At 41.7% G+C, this 20094-nt stretch overlaps 1 protein-coding gene across 8 annotated transcripts in view; it reads left to right on the forward strand.

Moving 5' to 3' along the window:
* Positions 1-20094, forward strand: part of TRIO (trio Rho guanine nucleotide exchange factor) — a 274794-nt gene that overhangs the window by 140152 nt on the left and 114548 nt on the right. For all 8 annotated transcript variants that reach the window (XM_063130237.1, XM_063130241.1, XM_063130244.1 and 5 more), the window contains 9 exons: positions 2497-2611; positions 4475-4590; positions 7102-7224; positions 8966-9160; positions 9326-9441; positions 11780-11846; positions 12464-12573; positions 15540-15609; positions 16662-16751. In XM_063130237.1, coding sequence (XP_062986307.1) covers positions 2497-2611; positions 4475-4590; positions 7102-7224; positions 8966-9160; positions 9326-9441; positions 11780-11846; positions 12464-12573; positions 15540-15609; positions 16662-16751 — 1002 coding nt within the window. The remainder of the gene's footprint in view (positions 1-2496; positions 2612-4474; positions 4591-7101; positions 7225-8965; positions 9161-9325; positions 9442-11779; positions 11847-12463; positions 12574-15539; positions 15610-16661; positions 16752-20094) is intronic.

The following is a 20094-nucleotide window of genomic DNA, read 5'->3' on the forward strand; positions in this document are numbered from 1 at the left end:
AGGTGGAAGGAGAGGAAGGGAAGTCCCTGTTCGCATGATGATGGATGTCACCCAGCAGTTGCAGCTTCTCAGTCCTTCATGACAAACGTCACTTGCCCAAACCTTTCTCTTATACAACTGTTAAAGGTCCCACTACCTTTTCTTCCTTTGCGTCTTCTACTCTAAAGAGAGAGAATACGTATAACATAAAATGTAAATCTGGGTACTAGATCTGGCAGTGTTGAAGGTAACTACTGTTAATCCACTACAGTGTTTTGTCAGTTCCTTTACTAGTATGCTAGTACTAATCTGCATTTCTTGGAGATAAAATGTAACACCTTAAAAACAAGCCATGGTTACCAACAGAAACATGTTTGGAAAGAGAAATGGGATGTGGCAAGATGTTCTAGAAAGCTAACTGGGGGGAAATTGGAAAAGGTTGTGGTTTCTTAGAATAGCAAGTAAAAGCTGTCAAAGTGCAATTAGTTAATTGGAGCAGAAAGCTGGAGAAATGAGGGAAGCACAAGGATAGCAAACAGCCTGATTACCCATTTAATATGAAAGTGAGTTGATTTTTGCAATTTATTTTTTTAATATTACCAGAAAATAAGGCTTTAGAAGACACTTGGCAGAAACCGCAACAAAAGGCATAAGCCTTTGGACTAGGGAGCTCCTCAATCAAAAACGTTGTTATTCCTTAGCTTAGATGGTAGAGTTAATAAGAACTTTCTAGCCAGTGTATTTTACTAGGGTGGAGACTACTGATTAGAGCAGGGAGTTCCAGCTGCCACAACCATCACCTCTTTTTCTTTTTTTAAAGCAGGCTTTCTTCTGGAATTCTGTGTTCGCTTTTAGGGCAGGGAGCATCTCTGAAAACAAAAATGGGGGTGAATAGAATGTTCAAGATGCCGAAAAGGAATCTCTGAGAAGAGATTAAATGCACTGATATGGATGGAACAGGGCTGGGCAAAGCTGGTAGTAGGCCCGGGCCAGATGGGAAAAGTAGGCCCCATTTCAAACTGCTCATTAAGTATTTTTTAATCAGTTCTAAATACATACGAACTAGAACGATTTATAAAAAAGGTAATGGCAAGCACTTTTATTCAAGATGTATATAAGACATCACTTCTTCACATTCAGAAATGCTTTACGTGGTTTTCTTTGGGCAAATTCATCATCAACAACAGAAAAATCAAGCAACTTTGCCCAGGGGGACTTGGAGTAGGCCCCCTCAAAATCGTAGGCCCGTGCCAGCTGGCCCCACTGCCCCCCCCCTCTGCCCAGCCCTGGGATGGAATATGCTGCAGTGACCACGGAGAGTACATTTGGCCATCTACTTTGGCCATTTCTCTTCTCCCCCACCCCCACCCACCCACCCCCGTCAACAGGACCATATATAAAGGAGGACCACAAGCTGAACATTATGCGAAATGCTCCTCTTCACATGTATTTACTTCTCAGGCTAGTTGCTATACATGACTAGTTGGAAGTGAATCCTACTGAGTTCCTAATACATATGTGTAGGATTGCAGCCTTTGTACATCTCTGTGGTCTACTCAGGATTGCAACTTTTGCATATCTCTGTGGTCTACTCAGATGTTCAGTGAGCCTCCTTACTTAGTAGCTTTGGGCTTCAAGAGATTGGTTTCAGTGTTGTGTCCAGTGGAAGTGATTAAAACACTTGCTCAGCTTTATTGTTAAAGTTTGTGTTTTACCTTTTTAATGCTTTGTCCCTCTACCTGGCAGACGCGGAATCTCCAAAACTAGCACTCTTGCTGTTTTGAAGCTGGCCCAATTAAGAGATTATTATTTTTATTATTGCCTGCACTTATGCTCCCTTTCTTGTCTGCTGGGGCCAACACAGCAATGGAGCTCCTGATACATAATCTGCAGATTATGGATGCTAGCAGATCTGTAATAAGCTAAGGGCAGCTGGTCACATCAAACAACTATTTCCCTATTAGTGATAAGAGCAAAACACAGTATGACAATTTGTATGCGGAGCTTAACATGAAAGGATTTAGCCTATTTCACTTCCTGAATGCTGAGTACTAGTGTGTAAATATGGCCAGGATGTACCCTATGAATTTTATTAAGCATTCATTTTAAACCACTGCGTTAACATTTTCCTTGATAAAAATTAGCTTGACGGGTGGTATCCTACAGTCCCACTCTGAAAAACCTTTATATCGAAGCCTTGTTGATGTCAGTGAAACACATTTACATTTAAGTGTAATTGAGATCATGGTGCCCGGATATCTTCTTATCATGTGGCACTATCTTTGGAGAATTTAGGTTGAGGAACAGGAGTCACAGTGGAAGAACCTGATGCCAGAAACTGGCCTGAGCACTGCAGGAAGAGTGTGTGCTGGTGCCTCTGAGCTTTCCTGCCTGCTCCTATACCAGATCTACAGATTGCATACGATCTACTACCGTTTGCAGCGCCTTAAAATGACAACCTCAGTTAGCATCATTTTCTGCATGCTTGTGTTGATGTATCTGTCCGGTCTCTTCTAGGCTTGCACACTGGCTCGGCGAAATGCTGACGTGTTCCTGAAATACCTGCACAGGAACAGTGTAAATATGCCAGGGATGGTGACTCACATCAAGGCCCCTGAACAGCAGGTCAAAAGTAAGCATGCTTGATTGATCTTAATGCGGTTCAGCAGTTCTGCTGGGAAGCCGGTGATGATGTTCAGTTTCTTCTTTGTGTAGCACACAAGATGCACACAAAGGGAAGGTGTGAGTCCGTTGTGTATCAACTCTCACTGTTTGCTTTAACATTTGAAGCCGTTCTCAAGGTAGTAGTAAAAACATGCTTGTAGTTGATAATGTGGAGGGAAAACCCTAGGGGATAGTTTTAATAAAATGTGGAAGTGGAAACTATATCTTTCATGTAACAAAATATTTCAAACTCAGACGTTGTATTAATAAAAATGAACAACACCAGCAAACATTCTAAGCACATTTACTCTGGTACGTGTAAATTACATATCGACACATGCATGAGTGTTTAACTTTTTATTCATACAGTTTTTGCTTTTGTTTTTAAAAAAGCCATTTACATAAAAATATATTTTTTAAAAAAATAAATGCAACATAGCTTTAACGTAGACATTAATAAACATAAAACAATTAAAACCTCTGCATTTAGAAAGAAGGAAACGATCAAGAACGAAGCCAGCGTCCTGTGCAGTGCGTAACATTTTAAGCCCTGCAGGCTTAAATAATCTCATCAGTGGGAGAAGTTGCCCATCGCCACCATTGCATCACCCCCCAACTATCCACACTTTGGGGGAACTTCTGAAGAGGGGAGCCTACTTACATCCCCACCCCCACCCCAATTTAGACTGTGCAGGGTTCTGAATCATGGGGGAAGCCTACATGCGTAGAATGTAGACCCTTCTTTGGATGTTCCTCCTAAATATGGGTACTGGAAAAGGGGACATGAGGGGATGTAATGGCAGAGCCAGTGGGCACAGCCCAGGCAATTGCTTGAGGATGCATGAACAGGGCTATGGTGCTGGTGCTCTCACTTAAAGCACTGCGTAGTTTGAGACCTGGATCCCCAATGGAACTTCTACTCCTACATGAGCCTTCTTAGCTGTTACTGGGACTACTTTTATCATCACCATAATTAAAAAATAATAATACTAAAACAAATCAGAACCGTCAATAAAACAACAGAGTGCTTCTCTCTATGTGTGTTTTTAAGTAATTTTTGTAAACCACCCTGATTTTTTAAAAAAGTGAAGGATGATGTAAAAATCCCTTAAATAAATAATGATTGTCAATACAGAAAGTTTAAGGGCCAATGATGAATAAGGCAGAGCATGGTGAATACTTTGGAAACTGGAAATAAATCGCAGAATTAGGAAAGTATCCAAAATCACAAGACTTTAGTATAGGCACTGTGTTTTGGGGGGCTGTGCTGCTGGTCTATAAAATCTCTGGCATACTCAATGGATGAGTAAACTCAGTAGAGCATGCTACCACGTTCAGAAAATTCAAAATGGGGCAACCCTGAGTCACTGAACTCCATGTTTAGAATTTGATGAGTAGGTACAAAGTTCTTTCATGCATTGTCTATTTACCATGCATATAGGTGTAAGGCAGACACTACATCCAGATTATACCAGAAGTGGGGAATGTGTGCCCCTCCAGATGTTGTTGGACTGCAATTCCCATCAGTCCTAGCCACCATAGCCAATGGTAAGGGATTATGGGAGATGCAGTCCAACAATATCGGGAGAACCACATATTCCCCATCCCTGAATTATGCCGAATATGCATTTCTAGAACAATGTGCAAAGTATAGCGGAATTTGCTTTTTAGTCTGTCATTGCTGCTTGTTTGTGCAATTTTTATTGAACTATATTTGCCTTCACTGTGATCATTTGAGTTCCACTAGCAGCTTGTCAGATATGTGGGTTTCATAGGGATTCACTTTTAGCACAGCCAAGTCAGTTGATTTGTTCTCTTTATGAACTGGCAGACATCCTAAATGAACTCTTCCAGAGGGAAAACCGTGTCTTGCATTACTGGACGATGAGAAAAAGACGCCTTGACCAATGTCAGCAATACGTTGTCTTTGAAAGAAGCGCCAAACAGGTCAGGGCCTGTATTTTAAACAGTCTCTTCTTACTGATACAGTAGAATTCAAATGCACAGATCTGCTTACAGCTTTCTTCCCAGCGGGCAGCCGAGAAAGCCGCAGGAGCACATCGTGTTGATTTGTATAGTCTGTGATGAAAAAAATACCCTTTTGTCCCTCGTCTCCATTGTGGTAACTCTGAATTTATCTGTTTGTGCATTTTACACTCTAACCTTTATTCCTTTTGTGCCACAAGGAATCTCAGTCAGCGTGATGTTGCTTACAAGGTCACATTGTGTGAAATGTTGAATTTGCTAATAAATTTCCAGGTATAAAAAAAAAATCCTTTTAAACTACAGTTGACTGAATAATAGTGGTCCACTAGGAGTGTGTTGAGAGTACATGTTGGGATCTGAAGGCTAGGCACAATCCAGTTTGTGCACTGGAGGTTTACCGATACCACCTTTTCCACACAGTTCCCTGCATCCTTTGGAGAGCTATTCTTGAGGGTTGGCAGGACCCTCTAGCATCCTATGGCCCCATTCAGGCAACACGCTAAACCATGCTGTTTAACCACAAAATGGTTAACGGAATGCATAATGCATTCCATTAACCATTTTATGGTTTAGCGTGTTGTCTGAACGGGGCCTTAGTTGCACAAGTGACTGCAGCAGGGATGGAAAATCAGTGGATCCCCTTCCCTTCCATGTGTCCACAGAAACGCTCCAGGTGTATGCAGCCTTGTGCCCCCCAACCGCCCCGTTCCTGCAGTTGGCCTACAGTTCCCATAATGTTCAGCCAGCATGTGCAGTAGTCAGGGATTATAATATGTGTAGCTACACAATCAGCAGGCTGCCTCAATATGTACCAGGATGATCAGGGGTCTGGAAACAAAGCCCTATGAAGAGAGACTGAAAGAACTGGGCATGTTTAGCCTGGAGAAGAGAAGATTGAGGAGGAGACATGATAGCACTCTTCAAATACTTAAAAGGTTGTCACACACAGGAGGGCCAGGATCTCTTCTCGATCCTCCCAGAGTGCAGGACACGGAATAACGGGCTCAAGTTACAGGAAGCCAGATTCCAGCTGGAAATCAAGAAAAACTTTCTGACTATTAGAGCAGTACGACAATGGAACCAGTTACCTAGGGAGGTTGTGGGCTCTCCCACACTAGAGGCCTTCAAGAGGCAGCTGGACAACCATCTGTCAGGGATTCTTTAGGGTGGATTCCTGCATTGAGCAGGGGGTTGGACTCGATGGCCTTGTAGGCCCCTTCCAACTCTACTATTCTATGATTCTCTCTCTTGCCCCCTCCCCTCTTTTCTCTTCTTGCAATTGGGCTGGCTTCTCAAGATATGGAAGTCTGGTGTCACCTAATGTCACCCCTGTCTATTCCATCCTCAGGGCCTCCCCTTTGCTCCTCTCCTTTAAGCCTTGCTGGCTGCGGCCAGTTCAGCCAGTCGGCGGAAGGCTGCTTCTCCCACCTGATTTCAGCTTCAGAGTAGCCTTGAGCCCTGGAGCTCATGGCATGTGCCTGATGGCTGGCTGGCAGGCATTCCATGGCCAGAAGGATCGTAGGGATTCTTTGGTATTCACCTCTAGCTCCAGTACAGTTAGGAGAGTACTCGGTTGGAAACCATTGCCGTTAAACTAGTTTGAAACTGGTTCAAATACATGGTGCAAATACAGAATATGCATTTGTACGATGGATTGTTTTAGTACAGCTATAAGAACTTATTCCGATTTGATAGATGCAGGACATTCGCTTAAACATTAGTAGACCAAAATAACAAAATGCACAGTTATGGAACGAAAAGTATTTGGAAGAAGTGGTGGGACATCAAGCTTTTTCCAGGTATTAACAATTGGGAAAATGGAGTGTTTTCATCCTTTTTTATTATTTTTAAATGAGGGACTAATCTCTGCAGATCTGCTCATCTGTCTGATCTCCTGGATAATAAGCTATTCTTTATTGGGCTGCTGTGGCAGATTGGTCCAAAAGTTGCTGTTCTATTCTCAGTGTAATCCTGCTGATTTATTTCTGTAAAAGTACATGTTTGAACATTGCAGATCTCAAAGAAATGAACCTTTTTAGCCCAGTTTGGTTGGTAGATATCCCAGTGTGTAATTTCTGGTACCTGGTATACCTTTTCCAATCACACTGTAAGAAGTCTCCTGATGCCTGGCACCTTTCTTCATAATTCTTCAGAAGATTATATTCTGCCTCCTTTCTCTAAGTATTTCTTCCCTGGAATTAGCTGTGTATTGAGCGTTTTGTAAATGTTATTGTTGTCTCATCCTCCTTGAACTATGCAGTGTATTGGAAGATGATCATTAGGACAGTCCTAAGTGGATTGATGGGGAGGCAGTCCCCACTGTGTAACTCTTTGATGCTTGAATAATGTATAATGTAGGGTGAAGTACAGGAACAAATGAGGGTTCTGAATAGGAATCTATAGCCAGGAAATCCTTAAATTGCCTTTACTGAAAGAAGCTATATAACTCTTCTTTATGAATTGCCTTTTTAGGCTCTTGAGTGGATCCATGACAATGGAGAATTTTATTTATCCACACACACTTCCACTGGCTCCAGTATTCAGCATACGCAAGAGCTGTTGAAGGAGCATGAGGAATTCCAGATTACTGCAAAGGTAATTGGAATGGGTGCTTAGGCTCCCTGCCCTTGGTTTTTTGTGCGTGGTATGGTTTTTCTGATTGGTAAAAGTGCACCACATTTTCAGCTTTAAGGGGAAAAGAAACCTGTGAGTTTTTGAGGTTGACTCAGATGCAGGGCAACTCTTTTATAATCCTTCTCCCACCCCGCATCTAGACTCTACTCATTTGGGAAATCTCCGAACTGGTTTACATGTAACACTAACCCATGGTTTATTTAGGGCTTATTGCCCTAGCCAGGGTTTATCTGGCAGATGCTCAGACAAACCACATTTTATTTCCTCAATCCATGGGTTGTTTGTTTCCTTCCTCTTCCACCCACTCCGTCCTTGTATCCTACATACCTTTGCAGTGCTGTAGTACCAGCATGTAGAGCAGCTTGGGTTTTTTAACCACTCTTGCCTGAAGTTTCTAGTTAAAGGGACAGACAAGGAGACAAACAAGGGAGCAGCAATAATGGTCCTTCCTTTTGCCTATAACAGGGCCTTTGTGCCCTGAAAATGTGATTAACTACATATGCAGTTGTCAACACAGCATTTGACAACTAAGTTGCATCCTGCATATGTAAGAGGGAACACAGATTTTGCAAGCAGTGCATGCAGTCCAAAATTTTTAGGCATATGGAGTCCATTCTGTCGTGGGTAAGTTCGATGTGTTATCCAAATATAGATACATGTTTGGATGATAAGTCATGCCATCCTGAAAAGAATGGGAGAAAATATTTCCCCATTCGATAGTGGTATTGAACCAACTTGAGAAAAGTATTTATCAGTTATGCGCTTGGGGAAATCCAAAGTCCAAGGGGAAAACTGTGCTCGAGAAGGAAATTAATTTTGCCCGTTCTGATACCGGACACAGCCTTTTAGGCTGTTTAGCGGTACCTCTTATTGTGTGGTAAGCAAGTGTGTATGTGTGTGGGGTGCATCTTCAGTAGTGCAAGTTGAGATTGGGTCACATGTGAGAATTAGCCCCATATTTTCTCTGTTCCATTGCTCTAACATATGGATTGCATGGAGAAACCTTAGTGTAACAGAGTTGCATGCATGTATCCTTCACATGGCAAGCTGCTTTTTTAAGCAAGACAAGAACCACTACCTGTTATTTTATATTCTTACTCTGATTTTAATTTAATTCTTGACACTTAGACCATGTAGGATGGGGTTAAAAGTGGTAAGCGATCCATGAAGTATCGGCATGTGATCAGTAGGAGGGCAGGCACCGAGTGAGAATTATGCAGCTGTAAAGGGACTTAGAGATGCTGGCCGTGAGGAGCCCTTCCTACTCACTGCTGCAATACCACAGATTGATGAAATGATTATGTTATCAGGCTTTCCTCCGGTCATCATGAGGACTGGAAATTTTAACTCTCTGTTGTTTACCTTGAGTCCTTTATCAACAATCTGTGATAGTGTACATTGAGTTATGAGGATGGCGAAGCAGATTTCTTAGACAAATGTTGCTCTTCAGATCCTTGCCATACAGAATCCCCAGAGCAGGAAATAAGAGTATTTCTGAATCCCCCTTTTCTCTCTTAAGTTGATGGTATAAAACCAAACAACAATCCAGATTTTTGTGTTCAAACAACAAAAAAGCTGTTAGCATGCAAAGGGAAACATCCTCCTCTACTTGCTCAACAGCTTGAAAGGACCTTTGTTAACTGGAGGTATGGCGGGGCGGCTGCTCTTCTTCTTACTTTCCTGGCTTTTGTGTTTCCTGCAGCAAACCAAAGAGCGGGTGAAGCTATTGATACAGCTAGCGGACGGCTTTTGTGAAAAAGGGCATGCCCATGCAGCAGAGATTAAAAAATGTGTCACAGCCGTGGACAAGAGATACAGGGACTTCTCGCTGCGTATGGAAAAATATAGGACCTCTTTAGAGAAAGCCCTGGGGATCTCTTCGGATTCCAATAAATCGGTGAGTGCTGCGGGGTGTTTTCTGCCAGTAGGAAAGTGGGCTAGCTTAACGTAGCTGTTTAAGCTTCTTACTAGACAGCTGCCTTTTTCTCTTCTTCCTGTCACCACTAATTCTGTTGTTTTCTCTCTCTCACCCCCCCCTTCCCCGGCAAACATCTTAATTCAGAGCAAAAGCCTGCAGCTGGACATAATCCCGGCCAGTGTTCCTGGGTCAGAGGTGAAACTGCGAGATGCTGCTCACGAGCTTAATGAAGAAAAAAGGAAGTCTGCCCGCAGGAAAGAGTAATGCATTCTCCCCCACCCCCCCCAAAGGAATCTTTGCGCACGGTTTGGCTTCATGTGTGGGGTTTTCTTTTAGTTTGTGCTTTTCAGTTTCTCAGTAATGACCTTGTATGTTAAAGTACAAAACAAGTTTTTTTTAGTAGAAGCTAGCTTTTTTTTCATAGATTGCTTGTTGAAAAACATTTTCTTCGGATGTAGACCTATATAAATGGTTAGTTTTAGTGTTGTTTTCGCACAAGTTCCTTATATAACCCTCCCCGACCAAAAAAGGGCTGAAACCCACTATGTGATGCACAATAGGAAAAGGATACAAATCCAGTGGTGCAAAAGTACAGTATTTTTTTAAAAAATAATCTGACCTGTAACAACAGACAATCTACAAATTCTAGAAGCATCCTCTCCTGAACAAATCACTACCTGCTCTTTGCATTTTCATGTTTTCCTTGTTTTCTTTAGAAGTGCTTTGTAAGGTTTTGCTCCTTCACTACCATAGTCTATATGCAATTCATATTGCACTGAAAAGTCCTAATAAATGTCTAGCTGTTTCCCACCCACCCCGAGGCCCAATTTTGAGATGTATACATTCTGAGCTTGTATCCTTCTCCTCAGGGAAATTATAGATCTTGACTATTAGGGGCACATTGCTTTTTTATTTGTGATTCTCAGGCAAGACATCTCTCCTCAGCCCTTGTAAAATTGGCTTATCTACTGGCTGTCAAAAAGAAGACAGACTATTCCTCCTTTCCTAAGGATCACCAGCAAAGTGGAAAAGAACAAAAACATTCCTTTTTTTTCTTCTTCTTTGGATGATGCATACTTTTTTGCACTGGATTTTCATCCTCCTTTTTTTGTTTACCATAAGGGCAAAATGGGATAGGAGAAAAAGCATTAATATTTATTAAATATTAACTTTATTAAAAATTAGAATCTAATATTAACTCGTGACCGGGTTCGCATATCACGCTAAGCCATGGTGGGTTGTTAGCATGGGTGGTTGCAGGGTGGCTGAGCATGATGTCCAAACTTGGAGTGGTTTTTCCCCCATTGGTTCTTCTTCATAAACAAACCACCCCGCATAGGGTTCTTTAGGATGACTTGTTCTCAGGGTGGCTTGTTGTGATGTCCAAACCCAGCAGGGCAATTTTATCATGGGTGTCGGGAATGGTTAGAGAGTTGCCTGGCTAGAGCGTTGAAACCCCCTGCTGCTCCTTGCAATCTTGCGCATGCTGCCTCTAGTCTCCCTAATCCATTTTCAGTGCCCTCTGACCCAGGATAGATTTTTTTTTAAAAAAAGAAATAGTAATATTGAAGAAAGGACGCTGGGGAGTATTTTGAACATATTTGCAATTTTTTCAGTCCTGTGCAAATATGCAGGAGTGAATGTTCCCTCCTAGGATTTTGCATAATTTTACGTAATCTTCCCCTCAGCATTACTGTTCTGCCATGGAATTTGTGCTATTTCCCCCTCTGTTTTACAGCTCTGCCATGAACTTTGCGTATTTTTAGCCTTGTCTGCCTTGAGATTTGTGTACCTTTGCTGACCCAGTCCCCTGTTCTGCCTTGAAATTTGCGTATGTCCTGCTCACTGCTCCATAACCCTCAAGTACATCTGTCGGCTAGCAAGAGAGACCAATGGAGAGAAGCAACAAAATTTTGCAAATGCGTTTCCATGTCCATAAGGGCTCAGAAAAATGTTTGGTTGTTGTGATCTGGGGGTTTTGTGGGGAGGGGTGGAGTTTCTTCATGAGTGAGTAACTCCAGTGGACCAATTGCAGAAGGGGTGCTAACATGGGGAACAAGGAAGCGAGGATTTCTGCTGCAAAGGCCCCTGGGATACTTACCGGCTGTGGCCTGGAGGACTGAGAGGGACTGACGGAGAAACAAGCCATGGCAAGCCGCTGCATGGGCGATTGTCTGTCGGGAGTAACAGACAAGCCACCCACCCACCATGTCTTATTCCCAGGGTGGCTTAGCTTGATGTGTGAACTGGCCCATTATATTACTGATCTAATATTGGGTACACTTTTTGTGTCTTCTTCATGCTCTCTAGACCTACCGACATTATAATTACTTTGAGTTTTCACTTCCCTTGAAACTGCCTTTCCACCATTTTTTAGTGGAAAGGTGGAATATAAAGTCAATTAAATACTGGCCTTCATAAGAATATTCACCTCCAGTCAAGCAACTTGAGTAATTTGGTATTTAAACTCCTTGTTATATCTGGTGCCTATTAGATGTTCAGCAGAGTTTTCAAGAGAAGGGAGTGTATTCTAATGAAGGAGAATAATGTGTGATAACCCTAGCAAGCTAATTTTGTTTCTCTCCTGTTGTTTCAAAGGTTCATTATGGCTGAGCTTATTCAGACAGAAAAGGCTTATGTAAGAGATCTCCGGGAGTGTATGGACGTAAGTGTTTGTCCCAGAACTAAATGATGTGGGTTGGATTTCCTGTACATTTTTTGCACTATCAAATTGTATATTTTTATCATTGGAAGGGCAAATTATAATGTGTTGTATCTTAAGCAAGGCTTTTAGTCAACAGAATTGTATTGGGCAACCACCAGTGCTGATTTGATCAGTATCTTGTTTTGCTGTTTGAAACTCCTGTGTTGACTAGACACAGCCATAGCGTATTTACTCATTTTGGAGCATTGTGAACGGAGTTCGTGCTTTTGTTTAGGCTTTTGTGTTTGTTCAAGGGATGATCCCTATTAATGCTTCCATTATGTGCATCGCACATTCGCGAGCCTGCTCACTCTCTTTGGACAGAAATTCCTGGTTGTTGTTAAATCTAGAGGAAAGTCATGCTCTGTTGTGGCTATTGCAATGTCTGGATTTTAGAATGTGACTTTGTGTGCTACCATGTTGCGCCTATTGTCAGAATCTCATTTTTATACAACCAGAAAAAGGCTTTGTAATTAATTGGCTATTACACTACAAATATTGGCATGTTCTGGTTTAGAGTAGACCTTGGGTAGCTACTCTTAAGTAAGTTCACCTTTTCATCTTGCACTTTTGACCAGACGTATCTGTGGGAAATGACAAGCGGTGTTGAAGAGATCCCACCTGGTATTGTCAACAAGGAGCATATCATCTTTGGGAACATGCAGGAGATCTATGAGTTCCATAATAAGTGAGTGAGACTATCCACCATTTCTGAGGCCGGTAAAGACTGATTTAATGCATTCTGACATCTCGAAAGGAATACATAACTTCATTTTGCCTTTGTATAAATGTATATAGAGTATGTGGCTATAGTGGATGAAGCTTCAAGTTTCTCTGGTGGTATCTTTAAATACCCACTTTCTGTTAAACAAGTTTAAAAAATGGGCTTGGATTTATCCCAGCCTCAACATTTCATGTAAATGCAAAATGCCAGGCTGTTTTTGTAGAGAAAGGGATACTTCAGTTTTGTTGCAGGTTTATGCAGTACACAAATGAACGGATAATGAATACGACTGTGAGATGATAGTTCCCAAGGGCAGGTGGGAGGCAGTGATTTCTAATGGGGAATTTACTGAGTAGGATGTGTATCCAATGGGTTGTATCCAATGATGGCTTTGCACTAGCTGAAAGTACTTCCACTGGCCCAAGGTGGGGCATCCGCTTTTGCCAGTTCCTCCTACCTTGTGCAGTCATCTGTTCCTCCTGAAAAGTTGCACCTTCAGAGTTTGGGCATCCTCTGAAACAACATGGGATCTAGGTGTACAGGGCTGCAGTAGCTAGCAAAAACTGGGTTGCTTTACTTTAAGTAAGCCGAAGCATTTTCCACTAACGCAAAGCAACCATTGGATACAACCCAATATTAAACCACTTAGTGCAGCGGTGGGGAACCTCAGGCTTGGGGTATAAATCTGGCCTTCCTGGAGCCCCACTCTGCCCCCCACCCCCGGGTTTCCCCAGATGTCCACACTCCCTTCCCTCACCCCCTTTACTTGACTCCTGATTCTAAAAGATTGAAATGCCTCTCTTAATGCATAGTTATTGGAGGTAAGAGCTTTCAGCTGAAATTTGCTGATATTTGGGGCCCTGGCCCTCTTGCCTTTGGCCCACCCACTTTTGCCTTTCGCTCTACCCACCACTGGAATGTGGCCCCTGAGAGCTTCTCTGAAATTGAATTAGCCCCTCAGACTGAAAAGGATTCCCCACACCTGAATTAGTGGAGCTGTTCGCACAACACAACAGCCCACCATGGGTTATTTAACCCACAGTGAGGGTGTAGTGTGTGCGGGTTGGGTGGGCGCCATTTTGAATATGCAACCCACATTCAGCGGTTGTCATGTCATGCAAACCCTCACATAACGCACACTCATTGGGTTCTCATGATATGACAACCCCTGAGTCGGGGCTGCATATTCAATTTGCCACCTTTGAGTGCCATGGCTTGTTAAATAACCCACGACGAGCCATGGGATGTTGTCCAAACCCAGTCAAGGGTCACATATTCTGAGTTCAGCAGTTAAGTGAAATTTCCTAATCAACATTGGTAGAGAACAATGGGTACAAGGGCGAAACCCTGCACCAGAGTCCAGTGAAGTAGTATCTAGGCCTCCTATAACAAGGCCCTCTGCCTTACTTGCTGAAAGGAGTATGGAAATGCTAGATTCGACAAAAGTTATTTTACTCTTCTCTTCAGTAATAATCATACAATCTAAAATTTGGCCTTAATATGTAGCAACTGCATATTCCACCATAGAATCATAGAATAGTAGAGTTGGAAGGGGCCTATAAGGCCATCGAGTCCAACCCTCTGCTCAATACAGGAATCCACGACCCCCTCCCCCAAGGTCATTGGTTCCATTGTCGTACTGCTCTAACAGTCAGGAAGTGCCTTCTAACTTGTTTCAGCCAGGCCTTCAAGGAAAGCAGTCATCTGATGTTATGCTGCAGTAACCCTATTTAATTCATGATTCTGCTTGTGTGGTAGAGGTGAGAGGTAAGGATCGCACTTGTCCCTGAGCCTACATTGGTTTTGAAATGGGGAGATACAGGCACAGAGCTTGATGCACACAGTTCTCACTCCTCCCCCACTTTCCCATTTTTAAGTAGCAACAAACTGATTTTCACATATTCGGTTCTGTATGTGGACATTAGGCATGCATGGGGATGAATGTGGGCACAATCCTGATTCCCTCCTACATATAGGTTCTACATAGGATTATGGCCAAATCAGTTCTGAATATGTGATGAGGAGAGTTTTGTTTTTCTAATATTCACTGTTGTGCTGAAAATGGATCTGGACTGGAGATAAATGAATCAGATTTCTTCAGGACACTTGGATCGTTCGAACTTAATTGGAATTTATTGTGTATTCTGGGCCTTAATGGTAGAGGAGAGGTGAGTTATGACGTTTGGCTACTCTAAAGTGACCACCCTCTCCCTGCAATGGACTATATAATCCAGCCATAATTAAGCACATTTAAGTTGCATAGAAATCAGTGAGAGGAGCACTAAGCCTGTTTTTAATTTTTCCTGTTGCAATCAGTGGAACTTAAATACTTCAGTAGGCCAAGCGCCATGTTTTGCTTAATGTATGGCATGTAGCTGTGTCTTCATTCTTGCTTTAATTACAGGCAGAGGGGGGGATCGTTATGAGGAACGTGCGAAGCAGATGCGTATTTCTTTATTCCCGAGTGTTATCGGAACAACAATCTCACATGGCTAGAATGCGCAGGAAAAAATCCCAGTGGTGCCAGTGGAAACTTTTTTTCTACATGTTATATCCCTGCCAAGGGGTGGGATTTTCATTCTAATCTTGGTTGGGAGGGAAGAGATTGGCTTCACTTCCCCATGTGCTTTATTCCCAGTAGGGATCTCTTCCCTGCATCTGCACTGAAGTTAGAACAGTGACATAGCTAATATTGTCCATTAGTTGAGAACCATTCTGTTTTGGCAGAAAGGCAGGATAGTAAATAACTAACTGGTCGGAAACAATGTGTATCGTCTGTCCCTGAGACTGGACTGCACAGATAATTCAACATGGGTATAATTATGTATAACTTTATGGCCACTAGACAAAATCCAGGCATCCTAATGAAAACCTGGCAAGGCGTCAGTATGCATGTGTTAATGATTTAGTTAATTCTTACTGTTTTACAGTATATTCCTGAAAGAGCTGGAGAAATATGAGCAGCTGCCTGAAGATGTTGGTCACTGTTTCGTTACTTGGGTAAGAGAGCTTATTTGTCTGTGTCAGATAATCAGTTTTGAATACTTTGTGGGGCTGAGGCCAGGCCACGCTCCTCTGAAAAGTAAAATAGAATTGGGCTCAGAGAAATGATTTTTCTTTTTTAAAGGCTCATCAGCTTAGGAAAGAGTCCACTTTCAATGGTAGGGTACAGGAAAATATTAACGTTTTGCAGAATGTGAATAGGGAGATCCTGGGCAGTATGCAACAGTGTAATTCCACAAACTCAAGTAGCCCTGATGGAGTTCTGCTGAATGTTTCTGTTGCACAAGTGGGTGCCCATTAGTCTTGCATAACCAGTTGGGCAACAGGCTCACAACAGGTTGCACGAGAGTTATGTGCAACAGGTTGCACAACAAATTTAGTAACAGATTGCACAAGCTTAGTGCACAACCATTTGCACAACCATGCTTGTCCAAATGTAACTTTTGTTGGATTCTTATCTTGCACATAATTTAGAACCTAGTTTCTGCTAGCACAACATCATTTGCACTAATGGAATGACACAGTTGGATACTGCCTCCTATGTTTCCATAGGGGGCAGTATCTTCTATGGAAGCACATCGTGGGGTTAAAATGCAACCATATGAGAGTGAAGTTGAGACACCTCGGCCGGATCTACACTACTGCTTTAAAGCACTTTATAACAGTTATAAAGCGCTTTAACTGCTTTAAAGCGCTATAAAACTGTTATAAAGCACTTTAAAGCAGTAGTGTAGATCTGGCCCTGATGACTGATTCTTGGAAGGTATTATTGAAGGATATGTTCATGGTTAACAGCTCTAACCAGGTCTGTTAAACAAGCACACATCTCCTACTGAAATCAGTGGCACATTTGAATGAGTGTATCTCAGGAGTCATGATTCAGGTTAACATTAGATCCTGGCTATTGTTTTACATTTCTTTCTGTTTTTAATTGCTTTTATCCTTCCTCTTGTTTGCTTGTTTCCTTCATCCAGCTCATTAGAACATGAAAATGATCCTTAGCAAGATAAAGTTTGTAAGAAGGCACTTCTATTTGTGTTTATTTACAGGCAGACAAGTTCCAAATGTATGTGACTTACTGCAAAAACAAGCCGGACTCCACCCAGTTGATACTAGAACACGCGGGTGCTTATTTTGATGTAAGTACAAGAACCCTTGCTCTTAGTTAAATCTCTTGCCATTCTGTAAGTACCATTATTTTTTAAACTTACAGTATCCACTGGCCACGAAACACATCTACTAGTGGAGAGGAGATTATTTTCAATATGCTGGAATAGATACTATAGTCACAGTGTATCCATGGAGTTATTGATGTTTTGGAGAAAATATTGTGTGTTTCAAAAGATAATATTAGTTTTCCTTATTTTTTATTTATGCAAAAATTTATACCCTGCTTTACCTCTCAAAAAAGCAGTTGCTCAAAGTAGCTTACAATTTTTTAAAAAACTAGATATAAAAAATGGCAAGAATCCATTGTTAAAAACAATAATCAAACTAAAAGCAGTATCAAGGCAAACACACCAAGAGCCAAAAATAACACTTATTAAATTAAATTAGGCTACAACAGAGTTCAGATGCTTGTTTTAAAGAGTCAGACTGTTGGTCCATCCGGCTTGGAGTTTACATTGGCAGGTACTGGGTCTCCAGGTTTCCTACAGGAGGAGTCTTACCTGAGCATCCCAGGAATTGAATATAGGATCCTTTCCATGCAAAATATATGCTCTGCCACTAAGCATGATCCTGTGCATATTTACTCAAAAGTAAGCCCTGCTGCATTCGATGGGACTTAGTCCTTAGTGATTTTTATGAACTTTCCTTTTTTTGATGGATTTTGAAGAGCATTGATTTATTTGTTTTTTAAGCTTTTAAAATAAAAAGATTTCAAATATATTCTCGCCAAAGTAACCCAAATTCTGTGCCCTATATAAATTTAAGTGCATTAAGCACATTTCTATGTTTTCTTCATTTGCGTAATTCTCTTTTTGGGAGCCATGGACAGTTAACCACAGCCGTGAAGCCCTGTCCTCAAGAAATCATACCGAGTCATTAGACATCATCCCAAGACTTTCAAGCCTATCTTTGTTAGGGCTTGAAATTTGTTCTTGTTTTTAATGGAGGGTCTAAGATGCTAGCTTCTTTTTCTAATCCCATTTCTGGTGGCTTTGATGCACTAGCACAGAATGTCAAAGTATAAACAGCTTTGAAGATAAATATTAATGATTTGTCCTAAGAAGCGTTCAGTCTATATTTGGACTGGGTGGAGGAGATAACAGGAACAAGAAGGAAGGAGAGACCAGGATTTAAAGCACCATCACCACAATAACAGATGTGGGCAAATGCACTTATGTACATATCAGCTTTGTTTCAGTTGGAGGGTTTAAACTAAGGCCTTAAGCCAAATGTTCCATGGAAGAGGTTACATTAAATGCTGCAGCTTAATCTAAGATAAAACTCCCTAGAAAAAATTGTGGCTGATGGTCTTTCAGATTGTATGGGACATACTATTAAAATAAAGGATGACCAGATGGGATGTGGGTCCAGGACTTAACCTGCACATGAATAACATTACACTCGTTGGTCCTTTTTCATTAATACACACAGCAAATGAGATTATACCTTTCATTCAGCCATTTTTTAAAAAATACTGGAAGCAAGCTTTTCAGTTACACTGAACTCTTCTTTAGACATAGGTTATGAGACCAGAGATACACATTATACATGCTGGATGGTCAAGCTGATGGTTACCCAGTTGTAGAGGTTTACTGGCCAATGCTGTTGGCATAGAGATACCTTGTATTGAATGGAATCATGACATTATGACATCATGCTTGATGTCACAACTAGGATAAGCTTTTTGGCAGAGTGAAAGACAGTTGAGAGTCAGACTGAGTTTGAACACTGTCAAGATGAATACTTGTGACAGGTGATGAAAGAGTTTATTTGGGGCTTTGAATGGGATTTATGGTGAACTTTCCTATCCTAGGTGCACTCCGCTGTGCTTTAGTGAATAAACAAATCTGCTTCTGGAGGCACTAACTACTCAAGGTTGTGAGAGAAAATGCATAGGAGCTTAAAATATTATATTCTGAATTTTATAGCAGTTATGCTTACTCTAGCTATCATAGCAAGCAAAGCTTACTATATAAAGCCCCTTATCTGGTGTGGCGTGCAAAGAGCAGTTGAGGATAAACACACATCTTGTGGGATTTAGGGCACCTGCAACTCACTGCTGAGCCACAAACTGCGTCAGAGGACAAAGATGTGCCTTTATTTACAAGGTTCCCAACCTAGTTAATCCTTCCATAATTTATTATGCCTTGCTATAGCAAGATTAGGCAACAATTCCCATAGGTTGCAGATCCTATGGTTGTTGGGTTTTGTTTTTTATTAAATCCTTAAACACTTGAACAGATCTATTTTTTGGGTATTCTAATCTACAAAGTTCTTTGCAACTTGATGAGATTAATAAGAAAGGGCTACTGCTGATTAAATCTTCTGAACAGGTAGTGCTGCATGCATTTCAATGATTCTGTGAGCTGTAACTTGTGCAGGGTAAGTTTATTTGGCCACATACCTTGCCAGCCCCTGCCACAGGTGGTCAGAACATCATTATAATATCATTCTTTCTCTCCAATACCAGTTCAAGACTTCCAGGGATTCTTCCTTCCCCTCAGTCCCCTGTGCCATTCATCAGGCTCCTCTGACCCTTGTCAGAGCCTTTTGGAGAGGGCAAAGTCAGCCTATAGCAGCATCATTAAGTGCATGTTTACCTGGATTTAAACCTATATATCAACCTCTGGTCGATTGGTGGTCGATTGCCTATCAATTTGGAAACAAAATGGTTCCACCCACAAATACGGTAGCAGTTCTGCATACTTTCGGAATTCCTGAGGTCTATAGAAGTCTATAAGTATGTACATTTAAGAACAACCAAACGACTAACAGCCACTGAGGGCTGAGTGGACTCCAGGAGCAAGCGTCCATTGAAAAACAAAACCAAGAAGTTTAAGGTGTAAATTGGTTTACTTGAATCCCTAAAAGCTTATAGTATCTGGAGGAAGGAATGATGGTCTGGAACCTTGAACAGGATCATTTGGTCGCTGGTCCAAGTTGATACATATAAAACTAAGGAAAGGTGTGACAGGAAGTGTAGAATCTTAAACATTGTTTTTGTGTGAGTATATAGACAAAATCTTTGACTGCACCTTGATGATTAATAATGGTGTTTACTTTTTGTACAGTACTTTAGAGTGTTGCATGCACTTCAAATACATCAGTAACTGTTAGTCGAGTTGTAGGGCAGGCTAATATTGTTATCCCCATATTGCAGGAAAGGGTGGGAGGTGTAAGCTTGTCTAAGGCCATAGCTAGACCTCAGGTTTATCCCTGGATCGTCCAGGGGTCAAACCTGTTCCTCTAGGTGACACACAGGGGATCCAGTGCTCAGGCAGGGGCGAACCCTGGAGGATCCCAGGATAAACC

This window comes from Elgaria multicarinata, chromosome 7 (genome assembly GCF_023053635.1).
Source record: "Elgaria multicarinata webbii isolate HBS135686 ecotype San Diego chromosome 7, rElgMul1.1.pri, whole genome shotgun sequence".
Lineage (NCBI taxonomy): Eukaryota > Metazoa > Chordata > Lepidosauria > Squamata > Anguidae > Elgaria > Elgaria multicarinata.